This window comes from Melospiza georgiana, chromosome 1 (genome assembly GCF_028018845.1).
Source record: "Melospiza georgiana isolate bMelGeo1 chromosome 1, bMelGeo1.pri, whole genome shotgun sequence".
NCBI lineage: Eukaryota > Metazoa > Chordata > Aves > Passeriformes > Passerellidae > Melospiza > Melospiza georgiana.
Window position 1 is genome coordinate 4,723,000 of NC_080430.1, and position 24,925 is coordinate 4,747,924.

General features: G+C 40.3%; 1 protein-coding gene across 3 annotated transcripts in view; it reads left to right on the forward strand.

Annotated features, from left to right (window-relative positions):
• Window positions 1–24,925, forward strand: part of CTDSPL (CTD small phosphatase like) — an 85,788-nt gene that overhangs the window by 40,647 nt on the left and 20,216 nt on the right. The window contains exons 2-5 of one of the 3 annotated variants that reach the window (XM_058041823.1): window positions 9,338–9,492; window positions 16,561–16,593; window positions 20,138–20,191; window positions 23,249–23,350. In XM_058041823.1, coding sequence (XP_057897806.1) covers window positions 9,338–9,492; window positions 16,561–16,593; window positions 20,138–20,191; window positions 23,249–23,350 — 344 coding nt within the window. The remainder of the gene's footprint in view (window positions 1–9,337; window positions 9,493–16,560; window positions 16,594–20,137; window positions 20,192–23,248; window positions 23,351–24,925) is intronic. The other 2 variants (XM_058041833.1, XM_058041843.1) reach the window with 2 other exon arrangements.

The following is a 24,925-nucleotide window of genomic DNA, read 5'->3' on the forward strand; positions in this document are numbered from 1 at the left end:
CAGTGTTTATTAGTTTTTATCTACAAGATTTTCTCTCGGCCCGACAGAGGTCTGCACAGCAGCCAGCCATGAGCACACTGAGAGCCCCCGGGGCGGTCACTTATCTTTATACCCAAAACTACGTATAAGATATTTACCTATTTTCCCCAATACCTTTTACCCTTATTGACCAGTGCACTTTTAGTAATAACCAATCCCAAAGTGCCACCACCACCACAGAAGATGGAGGTCAAGAAGAAGTAGAAGAAGAACAGGACACGCCCCAATTCCTCCATCTTACTTCTTTAGACCCCCCTGTACAGAAATCTTAAACCCTGTGTCTTACACTCTAATTAACTTATCCCTTCACCATTTATCCCCGTGAAATCCTCCCATCCTCATACAGGTGTCGTCTCCCGTGCAGGATCAAAGTCCAGCCACCAGACACTTCTGGCAACATTCCAGGACTCCCGAGCCCCCCAAGGGTGGTCTCGGTCACTCTGCACATCACTCCTGATGTGCTGAGATCCCACACCCAAGTATTTAACAAATCAGTTTTAAATAATTTCCAGAATATTTTTTTTCAAACAAGCCAACCTTGGAGTGATTGGAGTTGAGGTATGCAAACATCTGATCTGGTTGCTGTGCGTGGTTGATGGTGGAAAACAAACTTAAGTGCTGAGCAAAATGGAAATAAAACAATCCTTTTTATTGGAAGCTGCTGCTAATATTTGGCAAACCCTCCCCAAGAGAAAGCCTCTGCTGTGGGTGCAGCAGCTCAGGGAACCTCAGCAGTGCAGATTTTGCAGCTTTAAAGCTGCCAGGTCTTTGCTGATCCAGCTCCACCAAACCGTGACGTTACACCAACATTGCGAATACATCGAATTCTTTTTATCAGCAGAAAAGGCTGGGTTGGATTCACAGGCCACATCTGCTGGTGAACTTTGTGCAGTGTATTTTTTCTCTCTCTCTTTTACTAGAAGAAAGGTTTGTTTGTTGGCTGCTCGGGGCGGGACAGGAATGTAATGCATGCACAGACTGCGCAGTATTTCCTGTTCAACTGCCGCTCCAAACCCCAGCGCTGGGAAAACATCCAGCTCCAGCAGCTCCAGCCTTGCTCAGGCTGCACAGAAACACCACAGAGGCCCAAATGCTTTGTTTTTCAGAAAAACTACCATTTTTAAAGGGAGCAGTCACGGTGTGCTGGTGCTGGAAATGGATCAGTGTGTGGCTGTTGCTTTGTAATGTTTATAAATTATTGGGCTGAGACAAAACACTTGAAGTGCTACAGGGACAGGGAAATGGCTCCATAATGCCCCTGCAGAAAGTTCTGTTTATTTTGTATCATAATACATCTCCCCAGCATTGCTTGCATACTTCATTTAGCTTGGTTTACCACCCAGTTACAAACCATGGCAATCCTGTGGCACTGCAGCCACTTTCTCATTATTTGCTGTGTTTTACTTGGCCCTTAAACTGCTTTAAGGCATCACTTTTACACTACATGAATTTCACTCCAGGAGTGAAAGATTTCAAGGCAAAAAGCTTGGAGTCAAATCACTTTTGCCAGCTAGCACTGAACTCCAGTGCTGCAAACCTGGCCTTGAGTGTAGTGTGAAATGAGTGTAGTGGCAGATGAGTGACACAAATTATTTCTTTTAATTTTCATCCCTTTTTTTTTTTTTTTTTTTTTTTCTTAAATGGTTCTGGTCTTTTGTACATGTTTCAGACTGTCAGCTGATGATTGTACTTATTTACTTACTTTATTTAATCATTTACTTATTTTCTTCAAGCATATGTGTGTTTTGAGCACATGTGTTCACAGGCTGCTCTGGGAGCTATGAAGTGCTATCACTCTTCTCAAAGAAAAGCAAACAGTAGGAAAAGATTTTATGTGTGCATTAAAAGTTGTTGTGTATCCTTGCAGCACCTTTTTTAGTGCGTCCAGTAGTTTTTCAGCCCTGTGTAATAAGGAATTGTGCACAGGTAATGCTTGAAGGATGGGGCACATCCCTCCTGGCTACTCCAAGCAGAGCACAGGCAAGGCTGGATGGGCACATTCAGCTCCTTTTTAAGAACTGTTCAGGTGTTTATATCAAAGGCACAGGTGCAGCAGCTCCCTGGTTCTTCTTGCTGAGGGTTTTACTGGAGCTGAGCATCTCCTGACTCCTCCTTTGTATCCTCATCCATCTTCTGATCCCACTGGCTGTTTCAGTGGCAAGCAATACAGGCACAAGAATGAAAGTGCTGCTTGTTAATTAGTTCCTTCCTGGATTACAGGAGCCCTACTTTGGAGTCCTTTGGAGATACAGATCTACATGTGCTGCTGCTCAGAATTGGAAGTGGTCTCAGTGTAGCCCTGTCAGCACTGGAGCAGGGGAGGAGGCAGCCAAGATCTGCCCTGTTTAATTTGAATTTGAAGGTGTTTTGCTCAGAACATGGTTCAGCAGGTTAATTGGGTTCTTAAAGCAGTATTTAACTTTTGAGCTTCTCTCTGTAACGTGGATACCCCTGAAGCTGTGGATCTGCCTTCAGTCTTGGGGCTGAATAAATGCAGAGTTGGGCTCTGACAGATGAATTTATTTTTACATGATCTTGCCTGGTAGCAGCTCTCCTCACTCGTGGAATACTGCAAAAGATGTTTAAATCATGGCTTACATGAGAAGCTGACACAAATATGAAGGTTATACCATCATATATACGTGTCCAGCCAAACCACAGGATGAAGGCTGAAGTGCAGCAGCAGCTTTAAAAGGTTTTGGAATTTGCCTTGAGATCCATCAGGTTCTTGTGCTGTTTTGAGCCTTTTCATGGTTTCCTATCCCTCCTTGTCATTTAAGAGGCTTCTGTGTGCAGTTGGTGTTTTGAACATTTACTGGCTGCATTTCATGAAGCATCAGAGCCCTTCCAGAGACAGCAGTGCTGAGTTCTCAGTCATGTCTTTAAAGTGACTTCAGAATTTCTCTACCTTTGATCCTTAAAATATGAGCATCCAATAACCAACAGCAGATATTTAATCTGCTCAGATTTGAGGGCTGTAATAAATCATTTATGTAGGGTGAAATAAGGGGAGTTTTTTAGCTTTAAGCTGCTGCAACAAAAACATTTCCAAAGCTTTGTTTGGTTAGGTAGAGTTCTTTTTTCTTCATATAGCTTTAGCTGAATTGATGGATGAATTGACATCCATCCTGATGATTTTTGTCCTAGGTATTGTGTGAAATTTTATGTTAGATGACTTTGGGAGGTATGGAAGTGAAACTGTAGTTTCTGATATCCACTGTTAGAGTTATTAATAGAAGGATAAGTTGTAGGAAAAGCAGTTCTTGTGTAGCTGTTTCATCCTAGCATGCAGATGCAACTCATAAACTTGTTTTCCAAAGCATCATGGAATCATTTACTAAGAGTAATACTCAGTTTTTTCCTAAAATTCCCTAAAAGCTCCTAAATCATGTTGACTTTTTTTTTCAGATCCAAGGGCACTGACCTAAAGAAATTCTCTCAAAAATAAAAATGAGTTTCTTGGTCATTTTTCCCTCATGTCCTCACCTTCCTTATGTATTCAGGTTTTATTCTTTGCCCATCAACTTCATCCAGAGCAAACTACTCATGGAATGCCTGGGAAACAGGTTGGTGGAGAGGGAGAGTCAAATGTTTTGGAAAGATTTTTTTATTTCACTAAACTAGTCTGGGATCTCTCCCTTCAAAGTAATCATTTCAGTGGAAAACCCAAAGCCTTACTTTTAATTAATTGTGCTGCTGGGGGGAGAAAGATTGCCAGTTTCAGTTGAAATTAATGTAATTCTGGGGTATCACATGCTGAATTTCAGCAGAGCAATTTGCTTGGGCTTTACATGCTTGAAGGTGAAACCAGTTGTGGGTGGTTGTTTCAGGGATGTGACAGTGCTTTTATTGCTTTTATTGCTTTTATTGCTGTTTTTGCTGCAAAGTTTACACAGGAGATGGAACCTTTCAATGATAAACTACAAATGGCATTTTAAAACCAAAGTTATGAGAGCATCACATGCAGATTTGGCACCAGGTGTTGTAAAACAATTCCTGTCCTGGTCACACCACAAAAAGAGGAGCTGTGTCAGCAAGTTGATGATTTTCTGTTTAACTGTTTCTATCTTGAGGCATGTGGGATATAAAATTTCTTTCTGAGAAAATCAGATACAGCCTCTTTAAAGTTGGAGAAATTAGGCATTTCTAATCATGTTTAGGTTTTAAAATTGCTTTCTTTGAAGAAAGGCTTTGTTTAATATCACTTAATTCTGACTCTCCTCTTTCTATCCTGTGTTATAAACAAACTGATGGTGAGAGCTCACCATACCCAGATCATTTTATTGCATTTACTGAGTTCATCTGTAAGCAGAGAAGTCTCCTCATTCCCCAGTTGATATTATTTGGAAGAACTGGATGTTGCATTCATTTAATTAGGACAGATTCAGCAGTAATTAGCTCACTCCTGGCTGCAGAGGGTGGGCTCAGAGCCTGCCACTCATCCTGAGGTGGCTCCTTGTGGTGCTGTGGCTACCCAAGAATCTGCTTTTGTCATTTCACACCACCACAGCAAAATCTGATGGGGGAAGCCCTCAACTAAACTTTTCTAGAGTACAGTGCATGAGAGGAGAATCTTTTTCTTGGCTGTGTAACTTGTGCTGCTGCTGGTGGGAGAGCAGCACAGCCCTTCTGCCTCCTCTTTCCTGGGTATGAAAGGAGCTTGGAGAAGATGCTGTAGATTATTTCTGTCAGCACCTCTTGTATTCATTTCTGTTTTAACATTTGAGTTATTACACTGTGTGTGTTAAAACCTGGGGTTTGTTATGGCCTTTTTCTCCCTGTTCTCTTGGAAACCCCCCAGTATGTCTCCATACCTCCCATTTAAGCTTGTGTGATTGCAGTAATTTATTTTAAAAATTGCCTTTATCTTTTTCCTTGGGCCCCTCCCCTGCCTTAGCAGGGCTGTGGGGTTGTTAAGACTTGCCAGAAGACTTCCATAAGAACAATTTTGGGACTGTTCTTGGGCTCCAGACAATTCAGGGATGAACATGCCCTCAAACCCTGGATGCCACAGGGGTCCTGGGCAGTGAGGCTTGTGCTTAGAAATGGCATCAGGAAACTACAGGTGAGACCCTAAATTGGGGCCAGTCTGCACCAGAGTTACTTCCCTTCTAGATTGTGCTGTTTCTGACCCTGCTGTAAATAATATTTTACAAATTCAGGTAATTTGGCCAAGTATTTCACTAAAGGCTCTTGCAGACCCCCAGGAGTGAAGCAGTGCTGGATCTGTGCACTCTCCTCTTCAGTGTGACCTTACACCACATGGAAAAGGAAATAAAGTGCTCAAAATGAGTGAGGGAGAAGGTTATGCATTTGTTGGTGCATGTAAATAGATGTGTGTGTTTATATGGGCATCTGTATTTAAAATTTAACTGTGAAAAGTTGTAGGAAGGCATCATGACTTTGAATGACTGGCCTCTAAAATAGCAGATGGAATTAAATGTAGATACATGTGACATTTTCTGCATGGAAAGATATGAGAATTCTTGATTTATATTTTCAGTGATGCCTGAAATCCCTTCTAATGAAGAGATCTTGGTGTTATAATCAGATCTGAAAAATCACATTAGCCCAGTGCTCACTTGTTGTAAACCTCAAGTAAGATATTAAGAATTATTAGAGAAAAGCAAGAGAGCAAAGCATTGTGTGGGTGTATAAATTCAAGGTGGAATTCCTTCCTTTCATCCTGGATATTGTGTGTGCTTCCTGCTTCAGAAATACCAATTAGGGCCTGCAGAGAGGTAAGAAACAAGGATGCTCAGAGTTCTGAAGCAGCTGAACTCTTGGCTGAGCTGCAGCCCATGTGATACTTTGGGCTCTAAAAGTGAAAAGTGATGGGACAAAGCCATGAAAAGGGAATTTGTTGAGGATTTTTGCACACACACATGTGGTATGTTCAGGTCCTTGAACTGCCCTTGCAGTGAACCTGGGGTGGTGGGAGGGGAGAGCAGCTCCAGCTCACCCTGATCCTTCCTCAGCCCTCCTGCAGGCACCTGCTGCTCTCAGCCTTCTCTGCTTTCACAGATAACACATTTTCATGCTCTGGGGTTGCTCTGCCTGGGTTTTTTTGGGCCATGGTGTTGACGTGTTCCATGTGCAGGCTTTGAGATGCAAAACGTCACTGAGGTGTCCTCGGTGCTCAGAGTGCTGGGGTAGGGATGGTTCACAGTGTCTGGGGAGGAAATCAGCTCCAGAAACTGAGCTTGTGACTTCTCACAGATGGAGGAGGGAGAAAAGAAAATCTGAATTTTGTTTTTTTAAACTCCATATGCTGGATGCTGCTCAGACCTGCAGTTTGGCTATGAACTTTTTAAAGAATGCCAAACCTTTTCAAGGTTTTATCCTCAGCATTTTTTCTCCTTAAAATTTGCTGCCATCCAGAATGCCTAAATTTATGTAATTTTTGGTAATTCAACATCAATGCTTCTTTACACCTTTGTAGTTGTTATATTTATGCTGTCACTGCTTCAAGGAGAAGAAATCCAGTCAGCAGCACACAGATTGCAGGTGGCTCAGGGTAACTGAGGAGGGAGGAACTATTTTCCATGATGCACAACACTGTCAGAGTAGCTAAAAATGAGATATGGGTGCAAACATTTTCTGTGTGTGCAGTACTTGTATTTTAATCTAACACAGCACATAAAACCTGAAAACTTCTTTTCCTTGCTGCATCCAAAATTATCATTTGTTAAGTCACTGTAAAGCTTCTCTAATAGCTTATTTAATAACATTTAAATTAGTGCAAAGACCTGTTTGAAACAGCACTGTGTTATGAATGGCAGAATTGTCAAGACTAAAAACCAAAATGAAGGATTTTATTCCTAGTAAAATGTTTCACTAAGTGAAGGGAGTGGCCAGATTTCAAATGTATGATTCTATCCAAGTATTCTTAGAAGGTTTGGACCAATCAGCATTTTTTGTCTAGAGATTTTTGAATGTTTATTTAAACAATTTACTGTCTCTTTCTATAGTAAGTAGAGATGATAGAAGTATTAGTTCTGGAGTGGTTTTGGTGTTCCCGTTGATCTGTTGTGAGTTAGGAATTCAAGCACCCTGCTGTAATTGATACCTGCACTCAAATGAGATAATTTGCCCTCATATTTTTAAGCAGAGGCTGAAAACAAAGCAGAAATTATTAGCAAGGTTTCTGTGGCAGTAGCTGTAGGCAGCAGGACACAGAGCATTGTTCCTCCTGTTCTAATTTCAGCATATTTCAATTTTTAATGGTGGAAAGGAGTTCTCCTTGCCAGGATTATATTGCACCTACCTTGTTTGTGCTGCAATACCATTTTCTCTGAGTGCTTTGAAAATGTCCTTCCCAACTGCCCAGGTATCCTTTGGGCGTTTCTAAGCCAGTGTTGTTGTTGCAAACAGAATATGACATTTTGAGAATTAGAGGATTAGCCTTTGACTGTAACTTGCAGCACTGGTTGCCAGAGTTCTTCATGTGTTTTCTGTTTAACTGGAATATTGATAAGTGGTGCTGGGTTGGTTTCAATTTACAGATTTTTTTAAAGTAATGAAACACTTCCTTAAGCACACAAATCTCTGCACAGTTCTGACTCCATCCTGTTATCAGAGCACTTTTGAAATTGGTGAGAGTCTGTAAAACCCATTTAGTTTTTTATATTGGTACGCTTTGCTCTTACAGCAATTAATAACTGAACCTGGGCAGTGCTCACTGCCCTGAAGTGGAAAAGTATTTTGGCAAATATGGAAATGATGGCACTTATTAAAAATTTCACCTACCCTCTAATTTTTGGATGGGGAGGGGGTTGATTTCCTCCCCAAAGCAGGAAAGAAATACTTCTAAATAAGCATTATGTACAAGCATGATAATAGATAATTAAAACATTTGGTGAACAAATCAAGTATTATTTAAAACATCCTAAAAATTTTCTCCAACTCTTTTATTTTAATGTGTATTCAGGAGTTTTTTTTTCCTTAGGGGAATCCCTAGATGTCTTTTCTCTCAACTATTGCTTTCAACTACAGTATTCATTCTTTGAAGATGCTACACTTGCTTTCATTCAGCTGTATGTAATTTTTTACCACTTAAGGGTTATTTTCATCCTGGTGGACCAGTAAGCAAGTTGAAAGTCAAGGCCAGGGCTCCTGTTTCTTGAGAACCACCCTTGTTGTTGTATCCTCTGTGTTGTGTCTTCTGTCCTCCAGCAATGCTGTCAAACTCAGAAGCATCTCAGAGATTTTCCTGACCCTTACAGGACTTGTAAATGTTCCACCCATGCTTGTGTGGTTGTGTAGAAACACTACAGGAGGCATTTAGTGCATCTCTGGTTTTTAGATCTCTTTGCTTCCTCTGTCCAGAGATGGATTTTGGCAGTGAGTTATTTTGTGTAGTTGCAGTATCCACCTTGGGTGTTACTGGGAAAACTCTTTGTGCTGTCTCAGTGTGATTATGCAGAGTTCCAGGATGTCACAGTACGAGTCTGGCAAGGGAAAAATGTGTTAAAAAAGAAGAAGAGCAGTCTCAATCTGCTGGAAAATCTCAGTAATCTTAAGACTTGAGAAAGATTTCTGTGTATAGAAACCTTACATCTTCAATTACAACAACTGAATCTTACAATTCAGTTGTTGTAATCTGGACAACCAAATCTGTACCACATGAATTTATTTTTCTGTTGTGTGATTTTTTTCCCCGTTGTCCCAATATAATGACTGGAAAATCTCAGTAATCTTAAGACTAGATAAATATTTCTGGGTATAGCAACCTTACATCTTCAATTCAGTTGTTGTGATCTGGAAAACCAAATCTGTACCACATGAATTTATTTTTCTGCTGTGTGGGTTTTTTTTTTCCCAGTGTCCCAGTGTAATGACTGGAAAATCTCAGTAATCTTTAAGCTTGATAAATATTTCTGTGTATAGAAACCTTACATCTTCAATTCAGTTGCTGTAATCTGGACAACCAGATCTGTACCACATGAATTTATTTTTCTGTTGTGTGATTTTTTTCCCCCATTGTCCCAATATAATGACTGGAAAATCTCAGTAATCTTAAGACTAGATAAATATTTCTGGGTATAGCAACCTTACATCTTCAATTCAGTTGTTGTGATCTGGAAATCCAGATCTGCACCACCTGAATTTATTTTTCTCCTGTGTGATTTTTCCCCCTATTATCCCAATATAATGACTAGAAAACCTCAGTAATCTTAAAACTTGATAAAGATTTCTGTGTATAGAAACCTTACATCTTCAATTCAGTTGTTGTAATCTGGAAAACCAGGTCTGTACCACATGAATTTATTTTTCTGTTGTGTTTTTTTCCCCCCAGTGTCCCAATGTAATATCAGCTTGAAGAAGCAGAGGAGTCGAAGTATCTTTAGCACCTTATTCTGCTGCTTTCGTGACTACAATGTCGAGCCACCATCCACCAACAGCACCAGTGCTCTGCCTCCTTTGGTGGAGGAGAATGGAGGACTTCAGAAGGTCAGGATTTTGTCTTATTTTGCTGTCATGTGGGTGGTTTGTAAGCAAGGATTAATTCTGCTTCCAAAGGTTTGTCCTGACAGATTTCCCTCGTGAGATACAGGAAAAAAAATTGCTGGTTTGATGGTGGATTGCTAATGCTGTCTGTTCATCTGTGATATAAAATTAATGTTTTTGTTGTGGGTGTTGGCACTTTACATTCTGTAAACAACCAACATTTAAAACCTGACTAAGACACTAAAAAAATGGAGACTTCTCGTAAAATTTCAACTGCTGAGTTGTCCCCAGCTTTGGTTCCTTTTCCTGATTACAGGAAAGTTAAAATGTGTTCCCCTGGAACATAGTAAAACCTTCTGAACATCATTTTAAAGGGTTTTCAGTGACATAAAAACAAATCAAAAGGACCATAATTATTTAGACCTTTTTTTCCTAAGCAATCCACTTACATTCAGTACATGCTGAGGCCAGGGCTAGCAGCTTTTGGCCTTATTTTCCCAAGTTACTAAGTTGTGTTTAATGAGTGAAATGAATGGATGGGGATTTTAGATGCAAATACACATAGAATACAAACAGTGCAACACAAATTTCTTCTTTATAAATCTGATAACACTGAGAGCATTTGTGCTATGGTCTGAAGAATTTCAGTTCAATATGGCAAATAATGCCAAGTTTTCCATGCAGTTTCCAGGACTCTGAGATTGCAAATCCAGGTGAATCCATGGTGGAGAATAATGGCAGAAATGGAGATGTCTCTGAGTTTTTTATCCTTCTGCTTTTCACACAGTTTTTCATGTCTGATGCAGCTGATTCCTTCCTTCCCTTGTCCAGTCCATTTTATTCTGGTTTGAATTCTGCTGGTTGTGTTTGAATTCTGAAAAGTTCAGGGGAAAGAACAAGGAACTCTTTGGTGGGAGAGAGGGAGGGAGAGCAGATGAAAGTGATGGAGATTTCTGTGTGGAGGTAAAGCCTGAACTGTACCAGTTCCTGCTGAAACTGCTCTCACAGAGGTAAAATGCCCTGAAAATCCTGCCAAGAGGAGGGATTGTACATGTATTTTTAGACTTCTCCTGCTAGCCAAGGTACATTTTGAGTGAAAGGAGGGAAATATAGCCTGGATGTGCTGAAGGGAAAGCTGAGGAGTGTGTAACATGTATGCACACATTCATCTGAGGGGAAAAAAAAAGGGATGGGAAGCTACTAAAATTTCCTTTCCACTATGCTGGGGAATTGAAAGCAAAAAGAATTGAGACTACTGGCAAAACTACAGCTGAGAGAAAATGGGACTTCAGTAGAAACTAAACATAAAAGCAAGTTTGTTTTTTCTGTAGAATAACGTGAATCAGAATGGTCTGGAGTCAGTAGTGTCCAGATTGCATTTTGCAAAACAATTACTTTCCAAATATGTCCTATGCCTTGAGAGGTTGCATGGGTGTCCACACAAGTTTTCATTCTCACTCTGTGATGCCTCACTGAGCAGTTCTGGAGCTGTGCAATACTTGTACACAAGGCCAGGACAAAATCACAGCATTCCTAAAATGACCAGATCAAAATGTGCAAGACAAAATAAAATTCAAAGAATATATTGAAGAGAATTTAATTGAAGAGTGCTTTCTTCAGCTGAATGAAAGGCACTCAGATACTCATATCTTTTTAGAAGAAATCAGTATAGCTGAACTTTCAGGTGGTTCTTCAGGTAAAAAAGTCAGTGACATTGCTATTTTAGATGCTGTATTAAAGATTAATCTCTATATATGTTTATACTATTTTTATTTTGAGTGCTAACACAGTGTAAGTAGGAAAATCCTCTAAGGGAATCAAAAGAGCACTGAAGACTTTTGAATATGTTTGAATATTGTTACACTGTTGGGCTGGTGATTTTTACCAGGAGAGCTGCTTGAATTTGGTGGAGTTTACACTGAGCATCTTGTCTAGATTCAGAAATAAGAAAAGTGGGGGAGGCACCAGTGGGCCTTGGATTCTAAATTGGTGAAATGAAATGTCCAGGAATGACAAAATTGCCTATCAGGAAAGAAAATGAAACCTGACAACCCGCTGCTTAAATTCCTCTGCTGTTTCATTGAATCTCTTTTTTTTTTTTGCATTAGTTTCACTGCCAGGTAGGAATTGTTGAAATTCTGTTAAGCTGCTGCTCAGATGGTCACTTGGTTAAATCTGCTCTCTCTTCTGTGTGTTATTAATTATTTATCACATCACTGTTCACTTCTGGCTGGCCCCAGTCAGTTCATGTGTTGTGACCCTTTCTTTAAAAAATGGACAAGGAAAATTGCACAATAATGTCAAGCACTTACCACTAGAAATGAGTGCAAAATGGCTTGGAGGTACTTCCCTCATGTCTTTGCTGTTCAGTGGAGTTGGTACATGAAAACTGATGGTAAAGACTTCAGAGGAAGGGAAGGAATGGGGGAAGCTTCTGCTGGTGTCACTGGAATTCAGAGTTCTCTGTTGCTTCTGGCACATTCTGAAGCTGATGTGATAAGCCAACTTTCTTCTAATTAGGAATCTTGATTTTTTTTAAATGCTGCCCTGTTCAAAAGGAGGGAAAGTGGGGGAGAAGGGTATTTTATAAAGTAGTTGAAAACACAGCACTGAAATTTTGTTCAGAATAATTGTGATGTGTGAGACAATTCTTATTTGGCTCTAGTAGAAAAAATGAAATCAGTGCTTCAGATTAATCAGGGCTTCATGATGTGAATTGATGGTGCTTGACATGTCAAGTGTTCTGTCACTTCTTCATGGGGTTGGAAGAAACACCAAATTGAGCATGGTTTTGATTAAACAGTTACTTTCAGTGCTGAATTCTATTCTCTAAGTGGGGAAAAAAAGCCCAAAAACTTCTTCAAAGTATTGAGTTCTCTTTTAAACCTTCTACTCACAGAGCAGCTGCTTGTCCAAGTGTGACTCTAATACTGGTAATGAATGGTCCATTCTGTCTCTGAAGTTTCAGTACAACATTTTTTTCAATAATAACTTGTATTTACTGAAACTGTGGCATATTTGTTTTCCTTCAAATGCAGCAGCTCTCCAGCAGAGCAGAAGATGCACTGTGAGAGGTGATATCTGTGGGTGTATCAGCCTGCCTGCAGCTCAGATGCTGAGCCAGATGTGTCACTGGGAGCACAAAATATTCAACCTCATGAACTCCTTTATAATATTTTCCTGCCCCTTCTGCATCAGGCAGCTCCCCAACACCTTCCAGCCACTGTATTTTTTTTCTTTACAGTGTTTGGAGAGAGAATTGTGTTTTGTTTTCTTTGGGATAAATTCAAATCTCAATTTCCATTCTTCAGTTAGCAACTTGACTCAAGTTTTGTGTTTTCTGCCTGTAAGTTTTTTCTTCTGGGTAAGTTTGTTACCTGAGTTTTGAGGTGTTTGTGGATACAGATTTCATTCATTCAGACTTGAAGGGGGAGGGAGTCCACATAGACAAAGGTGAGAAAAGCAAGATACAAACTCTTTTTTCCCTTTGCTTTCAGTCCTGGTGGGTGAGGGAGCCCTCACATGTCTGTGGGCACTTTCCATTTCACCCCCAGCCCACTTCCACTGGAGTCAACCTTGCCTTTGTTTCACAGCAAGATCCAGATCAGGCAGATGGCTCCAGTTAAGGAGGTGAAACATGAATGAGGAAAGGGATTTTTACACTTGCTGGGTTAGAGGAGAAGCTCTTGATCCACATGCACCAGGGAAGAAGACAGAACTAAGAGGAGGATTTTTCTAGGGGCAGCAGCTGCTCCCTCTGCTTTTCCTGTCACTGAATTTCCACCTCACTCCAAAAGCTGTGGCTCCTTCTCCCCACTGCATGACGCCATCACCTCCCAGGTGAATTCCTGTCACTGAATTTCCACCTCACTCCAAAAGCTGTGGCTCCTTCTCCCCACTGCATGATGCCATCACTTCCCAGGTGAATTCCTGTCACTGAATTTCCACCTCACTCCAAAAGCTGTGGCTCCTTCTCCCCACTGCATGATGCCATCATCTCCCAGGTGAATTCCTGTCACTGAATTTCCACCTCACTCCAAAAGCTGTGGCTCCTTCTACCCACTGCATGATGCCATCACCTCCCAGGTGATGTTGGGGAGCTGTGCAGATGCCCTGTGCTCGTGTCTCCAACACTCTCCTCTGCTTCAGGGATCTCTGTTTATAGCACAGTACAGGGAAAAGGATCTTCTCTCAGTCCCTCATGAATGTGGCCCAGCAAAATGAGGAAACAGCTTGGAGGGAGCACGTTCTTGAGGTCACAGTAGCATCTGCTTCATGCTGGAGACCTCGAGGAGCAGCAGGAGTGTGGGCTCTGTGATGGGGACATCAGTAATGACAGGATGCTGAGCAGAGGTGGGAATCCCTCTCCATGTGGAGGAAGATGATTGAGATTGATGGAGATCATTGTGCTTTGTCTCCAGCTTACCCTTGGCTGATCAGAGCAGGAAAATTCCACGTGTTTGGTTCTGTTGGTCACCATCAAGATGTGGTGTGGAAGGTGTTTAGAAAACAAGATCTCCTCCCCATACCTATTCAAAGATTCCCAGAATGACCAGGTTGGAAGAGGCCTTCAAGATCATCCAGTCCAGCCCAGCCCCAACAGCTCAACCAAACCCTGGCACCCAGTGCCACATCCAGGCTTTGTTAAACACACCCAGGGATGGGGACTGCACCACCTCCCCAGGCAGCCATTCCACAACTTTATCACTCTTTTATCACTTTTTCCTGCTATCCAACCTGTATTTCCCTTGAGACTGTGTGCTCTGGCTGTGTCAGTGCTGCTGCAGACAGAGCCCAGCCCCAGCTGAGCACAGGCACCTTTCAGGAGCTGCAGAGAGTGATGAGGTTCCTCTCTTTGCCCACTCATTCTGACCTTCTTTATTAAGAGACAGCTTGAGAGTTTGTCAGATCACTTAAGTGTCAAATAATAACTGTACTACTGTTGTAAAAGAACCTGTCATGGTGTAGAGCAAGCCTTGTGCTAAAGAAACTAATAGGATGAATCTGTTACATTGGTCAGCTTCTTCTCTAAAGTGAAAATAGCTCCTTATCTTTCAATACAGACTCTGAAAAAAAAGCAAAATATTGTGGCCTGTCACTTGGTGCTCATTGAGGCCACACATGATCATAGGCAGTGTAAGTGAGGAACACAGTGCTGGAAATTGTTATTTCAAACGAAAAATTATGCAGCTAAAGGAAAAGATAGGATTTATCATTCCATCTGTATATAGCATGGAAAAAATAAAACCCATTAAAAAAACCCTGCATTCAATGGCTGGGGACAAATCAGTTCCTGGCTTGTCTTAGGGACACAATAGGGAAATTTTGGCATTCTAGGAACAGCTTTGTTCTGTTCCCAACATCAGCAGCTCGTGGAAAGCCTTCAACAAATGCAGTCATCTGTCATCTCTTTCAAACTCTGCTGTTTGACCCATTTCCCTTCCTGTTCCAAGGCACTGGGAAATGAGGCAGCAGCTTGTAAGAAGTTTCCCAGAGCAGGCTTGTTTTTAAGAAGCATTTGCCTGTTCATGAACACTTTTGCTTTCCCAGCAGACTCTTGCACTTCTTTCTGCTTGTTTTTCCTGTTCTCATTTCTCTTACTACTGTTTTGATTTTTGCATAGGTATTTCCAGGGTTCCTTTTAAGAAATTTGCTTGTTTCTCCCCTTTTTTTTTTTAATTTAATTTAAGAAATTCTTTGAGAGAAATTAGGGAAACAGTAATGCAACTTTGGTTTTGGGTTCCCATGAAAGTCAGTTCCACTAACAGGACATTAATATACTGAATTATCTTTTTTTTTTCCCTATTCTTATTGCTGTTACCCTGAGGAAAACTTGTATTCTCACCAACTTTTTTGTGTGTGTTTTTTCTAGAAATCAGGTACTTTTTACTAGTGCCAAGTTTTTGATAGTTCATGGTAGTTGTTCGTTCAGCTTCTCAGGATTTTGGGCAAACTTCAGTAAAAAAATTTCTGTAAAAAAAATTCTCAGGATTTTGGGCAAACTTCAGTAAAAAAAATTCAGTAAAAAAGAGCACTTTAAAAATAATAAAGAATTATTTCTGTTTGTCAGTGATGTGTCAACACTGGTAGACTTGAAAACAAATAAGCAGGAGGTTTCTTCAGCTGGAAGAGGCTGTTCTAGAATTCAAAACAGCCCTTTCAATATTTCTCTGCTGGAGATCAGAGCCTGTGTTGCCCAAATATTAAAGAATAAAACCAAACCCAAGCAACATCTATGCTAGAAGGATCAGCTTCCTTTTTTTTTATGTGCTGTGCCCACCAGAAAATAAAGTTGGTTTTGAAGGATTACATCAGAAAATAGAATTCTGGCTTCAGAAATCTCTTAGATATTGGAATGAGAGTTTGAGAAAACAGAATTCTAGCTTAAAAAATATCTTATATATTTGAGTGAGAGTTTGAGTGAGAATTGCCCATTTGAGCCAGGCTGTGTCCATTTTAGAGCTGTCCTTGTTTCTGCATGTCCAAGGATGAGAAGGAAGGATCAGGTTGGCCAAGAATTTCCTGCCTTCTCCCAAGGGTGGTGCAAAAGTGAGACCATGGGAGCAGCACTGGCACTGCTGGATGGAAAAAATGGAATTCCTTGGGTTAATTTAACATCATTGTGTCCTTCTCAGACATTCTGCTGAGTGAAAATGCTGATTTTTAAGTCAGTTGTCTCAAATGCAGGTGGGTTCAAGGAGTGGGGTTCTGCCAGGCTCTGGCTCAGCCTCTTGCTGCTGCAGTGCAATTTGACAAATACACCCATTAGTAGATCTTAAAGCTGAAAAGGTTCCAGTAAATACAGGTACTTTCTTATTGTCATCTCTTATTAACCATAGCATGGGTTTTATCAGTCCAGTCTCCTAAAAATCATAAATGCCAGTATACTAACAGATCATTTCAGCAACTAAAATGCAAAATCCTGTTTTTATTTTTTTTTACCCTGGTTTCTTGAATACTTGGAACTTTTTGGTTTAAAATGTTTGAGTGCTACATTTACTGCTCCAGACCTTTGTTCTACCCTTTAAAAGCCATTACCCTTACAGTGATTTTTTTTTTCTTTTTCCCCAGGGTGACCAGATGCAGGTCATGCCTATACCAAGTGTATGTATTTTTATCCCTTTTTCTTTTAATAATTTTCATGACTTTTGCTTTGATTCATTTTATGTTGCAGTCTAACAGGTCTGTTTTGTGTTGCATGTTAACAAAAGGATTTTATGTTCTGTCTGTAATGTTGTATCCCCAGAGGTGGAGTGAATTGCATGTCTTCTACAGGGACTGAAAGAAGAGTTTGGGTTTTATCTGGGTTTCTTCTGGATTTTTAGCATGTTGAAAACACATGAGGTAGTCTGAAAATTATTTATTTTAATAGAGGCAAAAGGTGATTCATCATCATTATGTGAGACACAATTACAAAAACCTTTTCCTCTCATTTTCCTCTATATTCCAGTTGAAAAGAACAGTTGGAAACTGCATAATTTATTTGAAATATGTCACATTAAGAAAACAGAGGACACTGACTTGCTCATCCCTGCACTTGTTTGAGATGATGCTCTTGGTATCAGCTGCTGCTTTATGAGCCTCAATATTTCTGTTTATCTTCCCTGGATTAAACTTGGAATGCTGTTTGGCATCTAAATTATTTTTCAAAGCTAAATAAAAGGAAGAAAAAAACCCGAGTCCTTCAAACTGAAGCTTTTAATTTAATTAGTTTTAACCATTTTTGGTCAAAAAGCTGCTGTTTTTTTTACAAGGATGAAGGCTTAGGCTTTGTAAAGCTGAAAACACTTTTTTTTTCCTGAGCTCCTTTGCTGTTTACAATACTTCATCATTGCAGAGTTTCCCAGCAAGCAGCAGTGCTGATGTGTGGAGATAATGACCCAACCCTCTTGTCTGAGATATTTGGTAGCTTTTAAAGACCTGGATATTCCCCAAGATGCCATTCTTTATCTTCTTTCCCTTCCTTCTCACGTAGCCCAGCATTCCAAATCCTCCTGTAGGAACCCCCCTGTCTGTGCTGCAGTGCACCAGTGCCAGGAGATCCCTGGGACTGGGCACATCTTCCCTCTTCCAACAGCTTTCCTTGGGTTTGGGAACTGTTGGAAATTCCTCTTCATTGCTTACCTGTGATTTCTGGTGTGGCTCATGCATGCTGTGGATGCAGGCAGGCATGGACATGCATGTGATTTGTATTTCTGCAAGTCTAGGAATAGAAAAACCTCAAATGTAAATCAGAAAATGCTGATTTCCAAACTACTTTTCTTTTTTTACATACCTGCCAAATTCTGTTAGGTGGCTGTAGCTGCTCCACTAGGAATTATTTGAACATGAAACATGTTCTGGCTGTGCTCTGACCTGGAATAAAACCTTTCCCAAGAGTGACTGTAGCTACTAACAGAATAAGAATTCAAAGAGAACAAAATTTTGGAAGGATTAATAAGTAGAGCTCTGACAGGTACAGAAATTAAATCAGATGCTTGGTTAGAACATTGTCTTTGCAGTGTTAAAGCAGTGTTAGATTTGGGCAGTGGTAGGAAAATGAATGATTCAAGAAGGGACATATTTTTTTTCCCCTCCTTTTTTTATTATTTTTTTTTAAGCTCAGCTGTAATTTCGCAGACACATTCCCAGCACTAACCAGGCAGTAAAATCCACTTATCCCTGCAGCCACGCTGTGGAGTTCTGAGCAAGCAGGTGACTTTAAACCCTCCTTCCCCTTCTCCAGTGCCACCTGATGCTCCTCCCTGCAGCAGGACAGGGCAGTGTTGTCAGGCAGCCGTGGCCCTTGGGCACTCTGTGACATTTGCTGCCAGCATCAGAGAAAGAGCTGCTGCCTCTCAGGAGCCAGCCAGCAGCTAAATAAAGGCACAGGGGAGCTGCACATGCAGGGAGTGCAGGGAAGGGAAATGCAGGCTCGTGTTAGGAAAAACACCTAAAATTGAAGGGTTGGTCTGAATAGGGGTGTTGGTCCAAGACAGCTCTAATGTTGTGTTTCAGACCCATTAAGGCAGAAATTCTTGATTTTCTGCTCTCTAGGGATGAGAAGTGAGGCTGTGTGAGCTGCCTCTTGTACAAACCAGGAGAAAAATCTTCTGAGCAGGCACAGAGCTTGGCCACAATTGAGTGGACATTTTCATGTTACAGGACATTTACATTTACTGGTTGCAAATGTCATCAGTTCAAGTGTTCAGAGATTTCCTGAGTGGCTCTAAAAAGAGCTCTGCCCACTCCCCCCTTTCAAATTGAAGCCTCCAGTCAAAATATGAGGATTTCTGGAGCTTTGTTGTGCTTTTTATTGTGTATTAAACCTGGCAGTGTGCTGAGGTCACCTGTTTGAAAGCTTCCATTGCTTGATGTGCAGTTTGCATTGCTTTTATTTGCATTTATGTGTGCAGTTCAGTGAAATGGATCTTCTGCTCAATCAGATTTGTCCTGTATTAATTGACCTGAATTGAGAAGTTTGATTTAATGTGAATTTTTACTTGGTTATTGATGAAGATGACTGCTAAACAAAAAATATTCCAGTTTAAAGTTAGGTTCTTCAGAAATTAGAAACAGCATTGCTTTGGAGTTTTTTAAATATGAACTTGGTAACTCATATTTTGAAACTGTTTCCAGTTAAGGCATAGGCTAAACAGCAGCATAATTGATTATTTTCCTTATACTGCAAAATTAATTATTTTTAGGGCTGAAATAAACACAAAATTTTTAAAAAGGCAAGCCCAAAACATCCCCACCTGACACATTTTGATAGACCTGATTAAAAATGCAGATATAGCTCAGGATGCCTGTGTTTTCATGGATTTTATTCAGCTTTGTTTGGAAATGATTTGGTAGAGAAATCATAAAATCATACAGTGGTTTAGGTTGGAAGGAACTTTAAAAGATTATTTTCTTCCAGCCCCCAAATCAAAGTAGACCCATAGCATCTTCACTATTTTATATTCTTTTGAATGAAGATGGAATTCTTTTGAATGTAGATGGAAATACAAAGCCACGCTTATGCAACAGATTAAATGAGATATTGTCAAACTTCAGCTCTTAAATGAGTTGGAGTGTCCACTTTTGTTCAGCTTAAAATTCCACTGTTAAGGAGTGGTATCAGAATTATCCCTCAGAATCCCTGCAGGAGTTAAATCTTAGCACAGGGATATTGGGGTTTGTTTCCATTTGTCCTCACCTACATTAGCTAAATCCTTATTATAACTTGTTCTAGCAGAAATTATAAATCCTAAATCCTTATTATAACTTGTTCTAGCAGAAATTTTGGGAGCTGCCCGCTCCACAAGAGAAGCTGGCATCTTCTGGCAGCTGTGTTTGAAGTAGGAATAATTTATCTTCTTTCTGCACAGAGCTGCTGGGAGAAGCTGCTAGCCTGCAAGTGCAGCCCAGAGTGTGAGCAGAGGACACAAACAGTAAATTAATGTGTAATGTGCTGCACTTGAGCTTAACAACACTGCCAGGACAGAGAGAGAGACTAAAAAAGGCTTATTAATTCTGATACCTGTGGGAAATACAGGCCTGCAGGGAGGAGAGCTGATGGTTGTGAATTTCTGTGAGATTTGTGTTCACCAGCTGTTGATGCTTCAACCAAAAGTCCTGTTCTCTTGCCGCCACCATCCCCTTTTTTTTTTTGTTTTTTTCTTAGGGAATTTACTATTTCCACGGGACTGAAGCAGTGCAGCAGTCGTTCCACTACAAGGTCTGTTGAGCTGATCAGCCCTGAGACCTGGCTGGAATGCATAAACCCCAAACAGTGACTAGTTTAATTTGTGTACAGTTTGTGTCTTGTTGGAATTGAGCAAACCAGTGGGATAGCACGTGGCATTTTTCTGCTGAGTTCTTTGTGCAGCCTTTGGGGGAGTGTTGCATAGTAAATATGAGTTGCTGTTGGCCACAATGAAATATTCTTAATCATCTCAGATGTCTTCAAAGTGATGTGTGTAAAAAAATAAAAGACTTTGTCAAACTTCCATAACTATTCACTGTTAATTGTGATGGAAATTGGTATTTAGAGCTCTTCTTGGGTATGTCTCCATTAGAGAGAAAATTAAAACACAGTGTTGAGTAACGCTTGTTTCTGACTAAAAGCTTTGCTGCCCTTGACAGGTGGAAATTGCTTTAGATCAGAAAGCTTGAACAGCAAAACAAATGGGCTGATACTTTGCATACAAATCCTTTCAAGTTCCTAAAAGCCTCAAAAATGCCACCCTTGCTCCCAAGTCCTTCACCAGCTATTTAGCAGCCTCACAGCTTGTAGTGGCTTCAGCTTCAGAATAATTTCCTTATCCCTGTTATCAGAGGGTGAATGTTTGCACAGTTGAGAGCAACAGAATTGCAATTTGTGAAATGGAAAATTCATTTGTTCTGATCTTCAGAAGTGTGAATTTAAGGAAGCAAGATCAGAATGAACTCAAGATGCCAAAGCTTGTGTGAGAGCTGGTTGTGCCCTTGTTAGATGCAGTTGGGTCAGAAACTGCACTTGATCCCCTAAAGCAGTGCTGAGGAGGGAGAGGAGCTCCAGCAGTGACCAGAATCTCTGTGTGGGTACCACAGGGGAATTGTGCCTCTCCCAGCCACTGCTTTTGGATGAAAAAAAAAAACAGATGCAGGTCACCTCACTGTGCATTCAGGGAATTTGGGCTCTTAGAGATGAAAGTTCTTGCATTTTGTAGTCCTTGGTGTGTGTCCATCCTTTTCTTGATGACAAATGCAACAGTTTGCAGCTAAAAAAAAACAAAGATACCTATGGTAAGACAGTGCTCATATTTTTCATATATGCATTTTTACACTGAAGAATATACAGTTCCATATATTTTCCACAGATACAGATATTTTCATTTTGATAAGGAATTCACATAGCAGAAGGAATTTCTGGCTTTGAACTGCCTGTGCAGATTAATGTAGTCAGAAATTCAAAGGAGATAAGAGTTTTGAGTACAACAATAAACTGAGCTATTATTTTTTTTTTTTTTGAGAAGTATGTTTAAGGTTTCTTGGGATGTTCCTGCCTTTTTTTCATCTTTAAAGACAAGAAGTACTGGAACATGGCTTCTGAAGATTACTGTTTTTAAATGGGTCAAATTTTTTCTTTCAATAAGCTTTTACTTCATTTAGGTTGCAAGTTTGGATCTTTCTTAATATGAAAACTGAGGTGGGGTGCTAAATACCTTTTAGGCTTTGAATAGGAGGAAAAACCCAAAATTCTTTTAGGTCTGGTCCTGGCTGCCAGCAAGCAGAGGTGGAACTGAAGCAGCTGTGGGGCTGTCCATAACCTAGCCAGGGTGTTGTATAAATCCCAGCCTGCTTGGGTGGCTCTGGAGCCTTTGCAGTAATTAGGCAGGAGCTGTTTTAATTGGAAAGTCCTTGTCAGATGTGTGCTGAGAGGAAATGCCCTGAGAAAAGTGGTTTTAGGCAGGGCAGCTTCCAGTTTGGTGGCTGAGGGAACTGTTGTCAGTGTTAATTGTAAGGAGCTTAATCAATTTCAGTGAATGCTCCTGAAAATGCCCCAAGAACTCCTGCTTTAGCTACAAGCACTTAATTTAAGTCCAGAATCTGATTTGTTGGGTGCTTCATTTAAGAGTTCATTAGGCATCATTAGGCAGTATCTATCAAGGTGACATTTGAATTCAGCCAGTGGTTGATGATCTGTCCTGGCTGCTGGAGGTGGCCCTGCCTCACCTGTGTCACCCCTGCCTGCACAGGGGTGGCCTCAGATCTCTGCCAGCACCTCTGCAAAGAGCAAACCCATAAATAAATGTAAGTGATAAATGATGAATCCTTACCAGAGCGACAGTGAACAGATAAAGAAATAGGAAAAGAATGGAGTTAGAGTTGTGTATCCAAGTCTAAATTAATTTAATTTCCTCTCTGTCTTAAGCTTCTCCCTACTGATGCTTTTCTATAAAGCTAATCCTTTTCTTTCATCAAAAAACCCCAAGTGGCAGCAGTGTTTCAGCTCCAAATGGAAGCATTCTCTCCCATTTCTGTGATTTCAGAAAGCAACATATTTCTATTGCAAACTGTGGTGTTGAAGTGGGAAATGATCCAAAGAATATGAGAATGTCTGCATTGCTTTCAGAAAAATTGTCAAAATTCATGGGATTGGTTCCATTTTTAGTAAGGTGTGCTGTACAGGAGCCCAGTTCAGGTTCTTCACTGCAATTTTAATACCTTGACTGGGAGCATAATTCACATGGAAGGTGATCTCCACCCTCCTAAGTGGTAAAAGCAAGAGTGAAGACATGTCCTGGAAGATAAAATTAGTAATGCTGTCTTCCATCAGGATGGATTCCTCAGTTTCAGCATTTTTCATGGCAAACAGAAATAATGATTTGTGTAAGTGTCCATCAGCCTGATATGACTGCAAATGGATTGACTGGAAATAGGGTAACAACAGCACCCAAACCAGGCATTGGGAGAAGAGCCACTGGAAAAAGATGTTGTATCAAATATCCTGGTTTTATGATTATTTTTCTTTGGATAGTGGTGGTGTTTTACCATTTTCATTTCCAGTGCTTTGGAGGTCATTCTAAACAAGGCTCTAATTTAAAAAAGAAAAGTCTGTATGGGTATTGCAATTGCATGAGCCATTAATATCCATACATAAACTTGGGATGAGCCCAGAAAATCATTTGATTTCAAGTCATGTATTCCAGCTGCCAGTAATTACTGGAATAGTAATATTGACAAAAGGGTGCCCCTTCCATAGAGGTTTTACTTTTTTTTTGTTGTCTTCCTCTTTTCTTTTTATTTATAGCCACCAGCTAAATACCTCCTGCCAGAACTGACAGCATCAGACTATGGGAAGAAGTGTGTGGTCATTGATTTAGATGAAACTTTAGTGCACAGTTCATTTAAGGTAAGTAAATTCAAAAGGGATCTCTTGCAGCTTGGATCTGTCAGTGAATGCTGCAGGAACTGTTAAAGCCTCTTAACACTTGAACTCCTCTTACATCCTCTGCCTGGGAGTCCTCATTGCCTCTCCTGTGATTATTCATCCTAATTTAGCTCTCAGGGGAGTAACAACAGGGATTGCTTCTTAAATTTTATTTTATTTTATTGAGAAAGTCACACTGACTGCAGCAAGGCCTGGAATAGGTATTGACTGCAGGGCTTTGTGTATTCCACCAAAGACCTGAGTTTTCAACAGGTGCAGAATTTGTTGCTTTGAAAATAGCAACAGATGCTTTGAAGTTTTTTTGTTTTTGCAGTTCAAATGATGCCATAGTTAGTGTAGGAGAATGGAGAATCAGCACAGCTTTGTGCTGGGTTGGATGTACCTTAAACCAGGAGATTTTGGGCACCAGTGGTGGCTCTTCTCTCTTGCTGGAGGATGTTGTTTTCCTGATCCCAGCAATTGGTTTTAGGTATTTAGTTTTCAGAGCAGGAAAACAAATACCATTTAGCTGTTGGTGGTGAGTCAGTCATCTTCAAGAAGCAGCTTCTGTAACCCTTCAGAGTTCAGCATGTGCTGAACAAATGTTTCTTCAAAATACTGTATTTTATGTATTTTTTCTGTTGTTTAAGTAGGGCTGAAATTAGGAGACTTCAGAAATACAAAGTCTAAATTGGCTTGGGGTACTGATAGCATTTCTGGTTAGTACAGCTAGTACTGATAAAGCATCTGCTGGTTTTATACATTGATTGGGGAATTTATAAGAATTAATAATGTTGTTTTACCACTCCCAAACCAGATTAACCACCCTTACAGTCTTCCAGCTGCTTGCACTCCATTTTTCACTGGAAACATCAGCTCCACTTTTTAATCCTTCACTTGTTGGTTGCCAGTATTTAAAATGCAAACTTGTAATTCATGTTGTGGTTAGGATTTGGCAGCAGCCTCTCTTTATTGACTTAAAGAAAACCTTATATGGAAATATTGGAACAAATATTCTTGTGCCTCAGTCTGAAATGAAGATTTTTTTTTTTTCTCTTTGTTGTGCCTGATGGTACAGAATAATTTCTGGTGTGCAGGAAACTCCAAGCCTCAGTGCCATATTTGTCTTCTGTAGCCAGACTGAGTTTGCTCTGGAGAGCTTTTCAGGGAGATAAAATCCACAGCTGGATTGGGCAGGGAGGAGCCATGCCTTCCTATTTAAGCAAGAATCAAAAACAAGAAGAGAAAGCTGAATGTAAAAGTCTAATTGTGTATAATAAAGCTGAAGCATTGGGCTTATTGTTACCTGAAAGGTAAAAATACAATTTTGCATTCTGAGTGCTGTGGGTAATTTTGTACTGTGATTTTTTTCTGGTTTTGAAACAAAATGAGATTCAGTTTAAGTGGTTATTAGTTATTTTTTTTAACCATTTTAAAGAAATGTATGTTTAATGGTTGACACAGTTGCAAATCTCTCTTGTAGGACTGAGATTTGCAGAGTGTTTCTTAGAGGGCTCCTTTTAATCCTCCCACATTCAAATGATATTTAATGGGTAT